Here is a 13,951-nt window from a genome sequence, read left to right on the forward strand (position 1 = left end):
TTCACACATACTTCCTCACCCCCATCCCCCACCCACTCCCTTCCATGTATCATAGCATTGTAGAAATAGTTAAATACTGAACTAAAAAGTTACACAATGGAGAGGGTGATGCTTGATCCCTTGATGCCCATATATCTAGTCAAATTAAGCTGAGAGGACCACAGTTTAAGTAACTATCTCATTATTTGTTTTGTACTATCCCTTGCAATATTATTCCTGCACTGAAATTCCCAAATAAAGCTACCTTATGCTATCCTGATTTCCCAATTTATCTTCCCACCAGGTCAATGGTTGCCACGCCATGTTTCAGCATGCCCAAACAGCAGACAGGCAAGTAAAGCAGATACATACTACACTACAGAAGCTCAAGACAATTCATTCCAAAATCCAGGAATTTCATTTCATTCCTGAAACAAAATATTTTTTCGAACTACTCAATCTCCAAGAGATACCAACTAACCTTCCCAAGGCTCAATTTGTTATTGACATTGGTGAAAAGGTGTCTTTTCGTGTATTGGCGGGGGAAGATGTTGAGTCTCGGAGAGAAAATGTTAGCAATAAAAATGCAACCCAGACAGACTCTCCTAACAATCAGACAGACAAAAGTGTCGTTGAAGAATGTGAGGACAAACAAAATAATGGTTGTCTAAAGCGTCTAGACCATCAGCGAAGAAGTGAAAAGCTTTCAATGTTTCAGAAAATGAAGAAATCATCAGTGATCAAAAGCAAGACCCTACAAGAGGGTATTCCATTGAATACTCTCATTCTAGCCTCACAAGCAGCAAATGAAGGACGGTCTCCGGTGCCGCCAAATAATATTAACAGAGAACATGTCAGTGATGATAAACTGACCTCTTATGAAAGAAAACTGGGCGAGGGTCATAAAGCGAAGGAGAAATTAGGACAGCAATTAGATCTAGGTTCTGAACAAAAACAACAAAATCTTGTCATTCTTGCACGAGCTCATGAGTTTGAGTTAAGAAAACTCCATACAATCCAGCCACACAATCTTCTTTCTTCAAGTGAAAATGAGGAAGCAGATGAGAGCGAAGTCCAGTCCCAGCATCAGCCTCTGGGAGGCCAAGGGGAGGACACTACAGCCACAAGACAAGTTGACACAAGTAATGACAACCTTACATTTGTTCCTGGTGTAACAAGTATCGCAAATGCAGACAATAGTGCACGGACTACTGGAGGTGCACAGAGTCCAGAGATTCACTCTAGTCCACCAGATACATCACGCTATGTTCAGATCAGCAGTAGGTTAAGACGCCAAAGGAGACATCCACAGGACCTAAGCCCCGACGAAAGTCGATTAGTAGAGTCACGCAGACCTCACCGTAGGTCATTGTCAGGTTCCATATGTTGCCCTCGTCAGAGACCAACAAATGATAGAGGCAGAGATAATGTGAATATGTCTATGTCCCAAGTTGATGGTTCATTGCAAGTGAGCCCCTCTACCAATTACATGTGAAACTGCATTTGGTGTGAGCCCTTACACAATGTACAGTAGCTGCACTGGCAAGAACAGTGATTAAAGTGCTAAAAAAGAAGTGGCATAACTGTGTTACATGGAGAATATGGATTTTGCCTGCTTCAACCAGTCATTTTCCAGCCCCATTTCATAATGAATAGGTCAGATCAAAGGAAGCCCCATTTGTCAACATCTCATGCTGATATTAACCACTTCAATACAATGATGCCTACAAAGGCATCATGAGGCACGAGTGAGTATACGAGGATGCCAGCATTGGCCTCCTGATTATATTTATTTTGTATCTGTAACTGAGTGACCCTCTTATTCTGTGACGTCTTGATCACTTTTTTAGTGGTTACCAACATTCTGGGTGAAAGAGAACAAGTGTAACTACTGTAACTTAATATTTTATAATGCGTGTATTGAGATGCATCATCGTATATCAGGCAGCTAGCCTCGTGGCTAGTACAGTAGTAGAGTGCTGGCCTCGTATTCACGAGGTATACAGATCAAGCCCCACCCGGGCCAGTGAGCTCAAGCTGTTTACATAGGAGGTGAGGAGGAGAGTGGAGGTGGAAAGGGAGTTGGGAGACAGGGGTGATGAAAGAGTATTGGGATGGTTTGGGCACATGGAAAGAATGAGTGAAGAAAGATTAGTAAAAGAGGTGTGGAGAGAGTGAACATGAGGGGTGAACAAGGATGAGATGGATTGTATAAAAGGGGCATTGGAAAAGAGGGGAATGTCTGTTGAGGAAGAAAGGGAGAAGACAGAGGATAGGGGTGAGTGGAGAACAGTTGTGTATGGATGATGCTGTGATGCATGGAAGGGAGTGGGTGGGGGTGAGGGAGTATGTGTGAATGATATTTTGTCGCAGCCCAAAGGGATTTCTCCTAGTCTTCTCTTTTTCTGCATGAGGGGACAGAGGGATGGTGGGGGTCACCAATTACGTGAAGTGGCCTTGCTGTGGATGTGTTGTGTCTTGCTGCATTGCTTTTGACCCAGGGCAGTGGGTGAGATGCAGGGATGACCTGTCATCCAGGAGGAGCCACGAAAAGAGGGAGGTGGAGTGGTAAATGTAGTGGAGTATATGGGGATGAAATGGGTGGGAGTGGATTTATGCCTTTGACATTGGCTACCCCCCTTGTATGTGGGAAAAAAGCTGTTGGTATATGTATTTACCAAGGTCTTTTCCCCCCCTACTAAGGAGGTGGCCAAAGTCAAAGGCATATACCCACTCCCATCCACTTCATTCCCACCCATTTCACTTCCATCCACCATCCATTCCACTTCCATCCACCACCCATTCCACTTCCATCCACCTCCTTCCTTCTCATCTTGGCTCCTCATAAATGACAGGTCATAATTATGTTATTGATAATGATAACAATAACAATGATAAGATAAGGATAAAACAGTAATGATAATAACAATAATATTACTGTTAACATTAATGTGTTACCATCGTCATTACTGATGCTGTTGCCGTTATTGTTACTGTTGCCATTGACATTACTATTACTGTCATTGTTGCCATTACTGTTACCATCATCATTGCAGATACTATCGCAATCATTGTTGCCATTACTGTTACCATTGTTGTCACCATTACTGCTATCATTGTCATTGCTGTTATCATTATTGTTACTGTCATCATTGCCATTACTCTTACCACTGATGTCGCCATTACAATTACCATTATTATAACATTACTGTTAACTGATTAATGATGATTATCATTATTATTACTTTTATTATTATTTTTATTATTAGTACTACTATTATTATTATTATAAGAGGGAGGGGTGGGTGTTGAATGGGTGGAAGTGGAATTATGCCTTTTGACTACTTCCTTTGTAAGGGGGGTTAAAAAATCTTTATGTATGTATTAATTGTTTATCATCATTTTTATTATTGTTGTTGCTATTGCATGTGGAATACATAGGAAACCACCTGAAAATATTGCAAGAAAAACAACACTCAAAGTACAGTGGAGAGATCCTAAATATTAAAAAAAATAGTATTTTTAAAGTTGTGAAATAAATTATCTAATAATGCATGTACTTAACTTTAATAGTAAATATGAGAAGGTGCATTGTTTGTATTATTCAACCAAAATAGTTGTTAAGGAAACCACTGCATGGAACATATGTAATCAATATTACTTTTTTTTTTCCAACTTTGCTAAAGGTAAAACACAAACAAAACTTTGTTCAATGGTATCATCAGTACATGGAGTACAATATCAGTCCAACATCTCCCCCAGAAAGATTGACATTAACCACAAAGAGGTATAATCTTACTGAAAGTGCAAAAGTAGGTAAGAGCGAATTATCGAACTTCTAATAATATCTGGGAATTCAGATGTGTGGCTTAATCCACAGCATTAAGCCACACATTGCTTCTGACCCAGACCAGTGGGTGGGATACAGGGATGACCTGTCATCCATGAGGAGCTAAGATGGGAAAGGGTGGTGGGTGGGAGTAGGTATGTGCCTCTGACTTGGCTACCTCGCCTATGAGGGGGAAAAAGCTCTTGGTATATAGGTGTGTAGTACATTAGTTAGTGATTTTGCTCAGAAATCTTATTAGTGAAAACATGCCCACTCAGCCTCAAGATTACCATGCAAAGTTATAAAAATTAGACCAAACGTCAAGGAAAGACTTACTCTTTCCTGCTGACTAAGCACCATGAAAAGGCTTGATAACAACAGTTAATATGAAACAATATTATTTGTTAGGTAGTAGGAAATACATAAAACTATATTAAGGAGCCTTGTACTAGGATAATGGCTGCAGAATTAAAGTTAATACTTTAGGGATTTCAGAGGCACCCCTGAGGACTAGAGTCACACATATTTGAAGGCTAATCCCTACTTATGGTGAGCTACAGGTTAACGTTTACTTTCCCTCATTTATGTTGTTCTTAAATCTCTCCTGTGGCATTTCAAAAGTAACACCTGTTCCCATGATCATGTTATAACAGGACAAAAGTAACACCAACATATTCCATGCTTATCATCATCTGTTTGAATCTTTAAGATTCATTTAGATAAACATCTAAGCAAGATGCTGTAATGACTGCCATTTATTTTATTTGTTTGTTTGTTACTATTTGTCTGTCTGTTTATTATTTGCTTGATTTTCATTTATTAGATATCTGTCAATTCATTATTACTATTCACCTGTTTGTTTATTAACTGTACCTATGCATTTATTTTATTTATTATTATTTACATTATTATAATTTTTATTTATTTATTTATTTTTATTTATTCATCATTATATATTTTTTCACATCCGACCTAGTTATGGACCAAAGGGTCTCCTGTTGGCATGCTCTGCCTTTGTAATCCTTTATAATCACCATTGCTTATTGCACCAGATGGGCAGTCATTCCAGTGATCTTTGTTTAATACTGACTCAGACATTGTTCACTAGATCAGGTGAAATTGAACATGAGCTTAGAACATGGTCAATGTTCTGTGCATCTTCTCTGCACTCACAGGATGGGTCATGCTCTTGAGGTCCCAATTAACCAGGTAATCCAGTTTAGGCGACTCTGGATCTTGCTCTATTTATTGCACTCCACTTGCATCTTGACTGTAGTGCCCCATCTGTAAGCTCTTCCTTGGGTTCTTGCACTGCATTGTTAAGAGGAATTGTGCTTCCAGACTCCTTCCTGGTGATAATTCCTCAACAGCAGCAAAACTCTTCCATGATTTGAGTCTGCTCGGGAGAGGCACATGGAAGTGCAGTGGGTGCCTTGTGTCTCAGGTTTGTTTCCCCATTTTTGATTTGTGCCATGGCACATTATTGAATGTCTGAGGGTGTAATGCCCACAATTCTGTACATGATGGTGGGCATGGGGCACAGTGCAAGTTTCAGTCAATGCTGGGTCTTTTTTCTTTGCACAAGCTGATCTACTCCACACAGAACCACAGTACTCTGCTGGTGCATAGCACAATGCTAGGGCTGAAGTTCTAAGTGTGTGTGCATTAGCACCCCATTTTGTTCCCATTAATTATCTAACCAAGAAGTTACAAGAGCTTACTTTTCCTCCGAGTTTTTTATGTGGGTGACATCCATACCTCTGAATCCTCTCTCCCAGAAAAGGAGAATCCACCTGGCCAGGTTGTTGTGCAGGATGGATGAACACATCACAGATAACTACACAATGTAACACTTCACCCCATAATATTCAACACATTATGGAAGATACATTGTACACAATTACACATGGCAACAACTGAATATGTATTCTATAGGTGATTTATGGGAAAATGCAGTTCCAGCCATGGTGTTCCTCAGGGAGACAGGACTGCTTGTCCAGTCTAGGGGGAACATCATCATCATCATTGTTATAAGGGAGGTTGCCAAGTCAAGCCACACATCCACTTCCACCCATTCTTCTCCCATCCACAACCCTTGTTTCCCTCTTCTGTAAGAACATCTCAATAATGTGTCTAACATTCGTATAAGTTTAACTTCTCTTAGCTCATCATTCAGCTTCTCACTATATGATGCAATAGTAATTTGAAAAACAAAAGATCATAACCGAAGTTTCTATTCAGGAAAAATAACAAAAGTAAGTAGCATGCCAGTGAGAAATGCATACTGTGCAGCCAACTTTAGACTTGTGGTGGTCACTTTTCTCTGCACTTTTGTCCCGTTCTACTTACTGCAGATTTTTTAGGTTAGAAGATAATATGAAGGCTTTGAGGAAGGAGGTGGAAGATTCGTGTCACAGATTTGATGAAAAGTGTCACAGATTACAAGAACTGTTGGGAGCCATCATTGGCAACTCCCATACACGCCTGTCCACCGATCGACACGTAAGCAAAAACAAACCTATACCCCATCTCCCAGTACTCCAGTGAAAATGTGTTTGAAGTCATCAAAAAATGAACCAGGAAAATTAATGTTACAGACTTTGTTCCAGTGACAACGTTAAACAGACTTACAGTACTATACTCACCAAGGAAGATGACAATGTTCATGTAACAAGGTTAGTTCACGACTCACCAATGCAAGGACAGTTGGAGTTTTGCGGGTGAGTTCTTCAAAATCAGACTTTTGTCTTCCAGGTGGCAGAATTGACGACATAGAAGTGGATTGTGACAAGATAATAAACAAATCAGATAATAATACACTTTTCATTGTCCATGTAGGTACGACTGATGTTAAGTCTGCTAAATCAGAAGAGCTGATATAGAAATACCATCAAATGATCCAGAAATACGAAACTAAAACTAATAATCGTATAATTTCAGGTATCCTATGATAAGGGAGACCAATTCATACTACAATAGTGTTCACTACTGACAATCAACTAAAAAAAAAAAACTTGCAGGTGTCGGCTATGTAAATTTCTGGAATAATTTTTATGACAGAGTATCTGTTTCAGCATGATAGATATCACTAGGTTGGAGCAGCTTGACTCACAAGTAATCAAGTTTATATTTTCATACAAAAAAAACAACGTCCATCAGGGTATGCCAGCAGCGAGGCCATAATTTTTCTCAATGGTGAAAGCCTTTTCATGATCATTCTCAAATTAAAACAAGCTATATAAATGCATCATCCTTGCTGTGGATGTGCTGTGTCTTGCGACACTGCTTCTGACCCAGGGCGGTGGGCAGGGTGCAGGGATGACCCGTCATCCAGGAGGTGCTCAGATGAGAGGAAGGGTGGGAGGGGTGTGGAGGGTATTTAGGGATGAAATGGGTGGGAGTGTTTTTATGCCTTTCCCTTTTTGGCTACCTCCCTTGGAAGGGGGAAAAAGCCTTGGTATATGTATGTATGTATATAAATGCATCAAGTTTAAGAAATAAGTTGTCATACCTTGAAGCTCACACATGAATGGATGATGTATTGGTGTCACAGAATCAGGGATAAACAAGTCCATCACTTTTAAGCAGAATTTGAATTACCAGGATACTCCCTCTTTAGTTATGAATGTGAAAATAGGATAGGAATGACAGAGTTTTGCTATACATCAAGACTAGTCTTCATCCATCTATCTACATACCAAGGACTTCTCCCACTTATAAAGGAAGTAGACGCATCAAGACATTCACTCAGTGGCACGGTTGGTAGAATCTCAGACTGTCAGTGCGGGGGTGCCAGCGGTACCTGGTTTGAATCCTGCCCAGAGCTGAAATTATTTCAGTATTGCTGCGCTTTGAGTCATTACTCCAACTCTCGTGGGCGGGGAGTTGTGTGTGTGCGTGTAAGGTCATAGCAACCCATAGATTGGTCATACGAGCTCTGAGCTCTCTTCAGGGAGGGAAATAGCTGTCGATCACGAGTCCAACACGTGATCCAAAGGCCAAGGTGAAACCCATTCCACTCCCATTCACTGCTCTTGTTTCCCTTATATCTTAGCTTCTTGTGGATAGAGTCATCCCCATCTCCTGCCCACTGCCTGGGTCAGGTGCAATGCAGCAAGACACAGCACATCCATAGCAAGGTCACTTCACTTATGTGGTAACCCCCCTCCCTGTCCCCTCATGCGGAAAATAAAGAAGACACTAACATAACATCTAATGTAGCTATCAACAACAATGATATCGTTTATGTACAACTGTGGGGCAGACATCATAAAATTGTGATTAGATTACTTTACAGACAACCTAGTCAAACTACAGATATCAATAAAAGGTTATATGATCAAATAGACAAAATATGCTGTTCATTTAAAACAATAATTTCTTGGGGACTAATTTGCCAGTACAAAATTGGGGTGGTCTGCTGGGACACCAATCTAGATCATGTAAGGGGGAAAAGAGCCTTTGGTATATGTATGTACTTATAACTGTTAACTTGAAAGTGCACTTCACCAACATATAAAAAAAGACATGTGATGATAACATTTTGGATTCAATTTTAATAACTGACAACAAATTTGTGAACCAGGTAAATACTGGTCCACAGTTTAGTTCAAGTGATTATAGAATTTTAACATTCAATATCATCAGTGTAGATAAAGTTCCTGATTACAGCAGGACTGACTGAATTTCTCAGATGGAAACTGGCAAGTACTGATTGGAGTAAAATTACTTTTAGTCAAAACATCAACAAAACATGGGAATTGTTCACTTGTACATACAATGAAGCCACTAAACATTATGTAACCTTTAAAAATAGACATCCAAGATCCGATGCAAAGCCAAATGGATGAAGAAAGGAAACTGAAACAAGTCTTTCACACTAAAAACGAGCCTATCATACATATATTACAACAAAAAAATCAAACCTATAGCCTACTTTTTGAGAAACACCAGTGTGAAGCAAAAAACTCAAAGGTAAGAAAGGGTTTGAGTAATATATACATTGGTCCTCTTGCATTACAATGTGGTGAAAACAGGAATGATGATGTAGAAATGGCATGTATCTTAAATAATTATTTTGCATCTGTCTGTATAAACAAGGATAATAGCAGCTTTGAAAACAATATCAGTAGTAACAATAAAATAATAACTTTTCTGTTACTGAAGTTGAAATCAATCATCAGATTGATAAAGTAGAAATAAATAAAATGTCAGGACCAGACAAGATTCCCCCAAGGATTTTAAAAGCTAAAAATAAAATTTGAAAACAATTAATGATTTTATTCAATAAATCCTCAACTTCTGGTAAATTAACTCAAGAATGGAAACTGGCTAATGTAGCTTCCATGTATAAAAAAAAAGAAAAAAAAAGTGACAAATATCTGACCAGTAATTGTTGTCCGATTAGTTTGATGTCAGTTATATACAAAATTATGGAAACAGTTCTTAGGGGTAAAATTGTGGACATCCTTGAAGCTAACAATCTAATAAGATTCAGCATAGTTTTAGAAGGAAGTGTTCATTCTTGACCAACCTCCTTGACTTCTTTAACAATGTTTATGGCATATATGATGAAAGCAAATCAGTCGATATGATATACTTGGATTTCCAAAAAGCATTTGATATGGTCCTGCATAATCAGCTATTAAATATGTTACACTCGTGTGGCAAACAGGTAATATTCATAATTGGGTCAAAGATTAGCTAAGAGAGAGAAAACAACTGATTGTAATCAATGGAAATTTGTGAGACTAGTGCAGTGTTGTTGTTGTTTCCTAGACTGTCCGGCTGAGCAGTCCCAACTCCCTGAGAATGACCATGGCTAGACCAGTGTCTTCCCACAAATCCTTTATAGAAGGTATGTGGTGTTGTAAGCGTGTGTGATTGTGTACAAAGCAGTCTTCCATAATGTGTTGTATAGTATGGGGTGAAGTGTTGTATCATATACAGTTGTTGTCATTGTTGTTGTTCCCTAGACTGTCTGTCCGAGCAGTTATCTGCAATGTGGTCATCCAGCCTCTTTTGGTAGCTTAGAAGGGCTGGATGGTGGCCACATCACAGTCTGGCCAGGTGGACTCTGTCCTTTCAGGGGAGAGAGGATTCAGAGGGATGGATATCAGGGGGTCTGGCATGCAGCAATGTATTGTCTTTCAGTTTGTTGATGGAGCAGTGAGTGATATGATTATGGATATGGTTCTGAAAGCTGGTGTCTGGTGGTTGCGGAAGAAGAGAAGAGAGTATTTCTGTGTGTTTCTTGGCATATGTGGATGTTCTGCTATGTAGTGCAGTGGGTGTGCTGTGTTTGTGGAGGCTGCAGCAAATGTTTGTGTGCCACCTCTTATGTCAAGATGATCCTCGACTTTGAGGACTTTCATGGTGTAAATGGTCTGTAAGTGTTGAATTTGTGCTATCTGTAATTGTCTTTAGGGCTTTGTTTTGTATGGTCTGCAGGATGTTGTGGTTTGTCTTAGTGACTGGATTGTTGCGAGTGATGTTCCCTAGGGATCTGTGCTTGGTTCAAATATCAAAATTTGTGGATGACACAAAAATTGCTGGTAAAATCAGTAATGCAGCAGATAAGGATCAAGTCTAACTTAGATAAATTAGCTGAGTGGAGCAATAAACGGCAAATGGAATTTAACATCGATAAAAGTAAAGTTTTGCATACAGGCAACAAAAACAATTATAATGATTATTCCATGAATGGTAATCAAATTCAGGTATCAGATCAAGAAAATGATCTAGGTGTCATATTATTTAAGGATCTAAATTCAACCCTTCAGTGTACAAATGCCACATTAAACTGCCCAGCAAATAGAATTTATTGGAACAACATTTGAACAGACTGAAAAAGTAATAATCACTCTATATCATTCTCTTGTAGGACTTCCTCTTGAATACCGTAATCAGTTTTGGTCCCCATATCTTATAAAAGACAAATTAGAACAAGTACAATGTAGAATCACTCAAATGATACCTCATTTACGTAATAAACCCTATGAAGAGCATCTAAGTGAACTTAATTTAGCTTATCCAAACGTAGAATGTAGGGCGATTTAATTGAAGTGTTTAAAATGTTCCATGGCTTTGTTAATATGATAATAGACTATTCTTTCATTGTGGATCATAGTAATGTCACAAGAAACGGTGGTTACACCATTCTTTTTCTTTAACTACACTGCAAATGTTTGGAACAAAACTACCTGTTCATGTTGTAAGTTTAAATACAATCGATACTTTCATAAAATTCATCATACATAAAATTCATAAATAAATAAATATATGGAGTTCAAACCTAATCTAACTTATTTTCCAGCATTGTGAGGTCATGCATTTAAATTAAATTGGTGGTTCTCACCTGTTTCCACAGTTTACATCCCATTTCAATTTGCAAGCAGCCCCGTACAGACCAACAAGTCTGTTGCTGTTTGCATCTCCTTTATATTTCTTTGTATATGTCAGGCTCTAAATTGCTATTAGGTCTAGTGGTTTAGCATAGAAGTCTGATATTTTGTCTGGGCCTTCTGTACAAGTTCTTTTTTCTTCTCTCCTATAATGTAATTCTTACACATTTTTTCTGGTTTTATTTTACATATTAATTTGCTTATCTTCCTGTTTTTTAATTGTAGTTTGAACTTATTTTAAAGAAATGCTTGTTTTTAATGATGCACTGCAGTTTTTGTGATGGAATTTGAATTTGAGTTTCTCTATGTGGCTCATGGCCAGGGTGCATCTTCTTTTAAAGATTCCAATGGTTTTCATTGTATTCCACATTTGTTATTTCTCTCATTTATATTTCTTGTGGTCTACCCATTTAATTTTGTTTTTGTGACGTCTATTTCTATATCTATATACCAAGGGCTTCCTTCCCCTTAAAAGGAAGGTAGCCAAGTCAAAAGGTATACCCACTTCATTCCCACCCACCACCCTCGTTTCCCTCTAATCTTAGCTCCTCCTGGATGAAGGGTCATCCCTGTCTCCTGTCCACTGCTTGGGTTGGAAACAATGCAGCATGACATAGCACATCCACAGCAGGGCTGCTTCACTTATGCAGTGAAAATAAATGACTTGTGGGCTGAACCAGTGGCTGTGGGCAGCTTGCTAGGGCCACATGTTTCCAACAAGTGTGTGCTAGGGCAATGGACTGAATAATTGACATGCAAAACTGTTTCTGAATTACTGGAAACAATCGAAAAACAGTTGCAAGACTGTAACTCATCAAAAATGTTTCACAAGCAATGTACTTTAGTATGTATAAGGCCTTCTAGATGGTACTGATTTCATTATATGTATATATACTTTTTTATTAGATCTGCCACAAGGAGCAGAATTAAGATTGGATTGTATGTCAATGGCAATGGTCATCTGATCAATAAAAACTTTCATCACAGAGACATTGGTGATTTTTGTGTGATTCTTCATCTGTCACTAAAGGTCACGTTATGAATAAATAATACTCCATTTAAGGGCAGTGTCACTTCTTTCACTATGGTGATGTCCTTTATAGAATTTGCTCTGGCTGTGGACTGGTAATCTTAGACAGCTGAAGGAGGCACACATATCACCCTGAAGGGGGCTTTGTTGACAGACAGAAACCCCCCTTTTAAGGCCAGAGCCCATCCCTAATCAGTATAAAACTCCCTGTTCTAAGCCTGCAAACTCCATAATGACATCGTTATGGCAAGAGGATTAAAAATATAAAAATGGAAAAAAATATATCAATGAAATACTCGTAAAATGTCTTTTTTGATGCTACTGGGATGAATAACATGGAGGAAATTACCCCTACAACATACACAAAAGGTAAAATTTTTAACAGTTTTTAGTACAACACCTGGCCACTGTTTCCGCACCTTGATAGTGCTTGCCAACAATTACAAGTTACTGATATTGTGCACCAGTATAGCAGTGTAGTGACTTGTTCAGTGAATAACACTCCAAACATTTTGAACAGAATTCTACTTGAGTAGCACATACCAGCAAAAGTGAATGTAGGTCCTAGTACAAAAGTGTGAATTTAAGAGCCAAACCTGGAATCTGACCTGATCAGTACAACCTGCCATTTCTCACCAAAAACTTAGCATGAGATCTGTATATTTTCATTAAACAAGCACTAGCAATTTAATGTACATTTTTGACATTGCAAAAATATCTGACAGCACAGAAAAACTGCAAAACTATGTACAGTAATAAACTATTGAGGACAGCACAAGGAGGGAAAGGTGCCTCCTTAGTATCATGACATTGTGGTACATTTATTAAATTGGTATTTGCTGCAGCTATCACCAGCTTGAAGTCTGCCTAGTGTCCTGCTAAATGGTAAATCATTCCAATCATTCAAAATTCTCACCACATTTATCCAATTTCAAATCTTGAAATGATTTTGGTTGTCATCCACAACAAACTACATATGCTTGTAGCTCTGTATTTGTGGGGTTTCCAACTGTATATTATTCATTTCAAATTATTTCTTTTATACTTTATCAACTCCCCAGTAAAATCATTTTCAATCACAAATAACCCTCTCTTAATACTGTATCTTCTGTGATGTGTAAAGTAACAAACAACAAAGATCAAATTGCTTTTCCAGATCTTGTTCATTACCACTAATGCAAGTATTCCACTTACATGTATCATCTTTTCTTCTACGAGAATACACTATTTCAATGCACATCCTGCAAAATAATCTACAAATAATTTTGTTCCCTATTACAAGGCTGGAACTTAACCTTGTCGGAACTTCCCACTGCTCTCCGTTCCAACATAGTGTATGTTGTGGCACTCAGTACTTGTTCACTCTCACTTCCTCTTACTAGAGTTCAACATCTCGATTTGTAATCATACATTTCAGGCTCATTATCTAACTTGGTTCTCTTTCCTAGTACAGTTCTTCAGTGAGTACAATCTCATTTCCATGCTTGGTTGAGAGCCTTCCGCTGTGCTAGCCTTCGACTAACTAGAGCTGCTGTGACCAAGGCTAGGAGCACGCCACCAATTAGGTAATGATCAAAGTCATCCTTTAACATGTCAAACATCTTGCTGGGGAATACTCTTGTGTAGAAGAGGTCTGTAAAGAGATATAATGAACTATAACACAATGAATTTGAGAAGATTTCCAATATAAAAATTTATATACATACATAT

At 38.5% G+C, this 13,951-nt stretch overlaps 2 protein-coding genes across 3 annotated transcripts in view; one reads left to right on the forward strand and one right to left on the reverse strand.

Moving 5' to 3' along the window:
- The window catches only part of LOC143024777 (uncharacterized), a 28,980-nt gene extending 17,604 nt beyond the window's left edge, over positions 1–11,376 (forward strand). For both annotated transcript variants that reach the window (XM_076183949.1, XM_076183939.1), the window contains exon 5: positions 284–11,376. In XM_076183949.1, coding sequence (XP_076040064.1) covers positions 284–1,474 — 1,191 coding nt within the window. In that variant the 3' untranslated portion in view covers positions 1,475–11,376. The remainder of the gene's footprint in view (positions 1–283) is intronic.
- Positions 10,967–13,951, reverse strand: part of EMC1 (ER membrane protein complex subunit 1) — a 30,535-nt gene continuing 27,550 nt past the window's right edge. Inside the window, exon 17 of the mRNA XM_076183926.1 lies at positions 10,967–13,874. Within this exon, the coding sequence (XP_076040041.1) occupies positions 13,714–13,874 (161 nt within the window). The 3' untranslated portion in view covers positions 10,967–13,713. The remainder of the gene's footprint in view (positions 13,875–13,951) is intronic.

This window comes from Oratosquilla oratoria, chromosome 1 (assembly GCF_046742065.1).
Source record: "Oratosquilla oratoria isolate Oo_2021 chromosome 1, ASM4674206v1, whole genome shotgun sequence".
Classification (NCBI taxonomy): Eukaryota; Metazoa; Arthropoda; class Malacostraca; order Stomatopoda; family Squillidae; genus Oratosquilla; species Oratosquilla oratoria.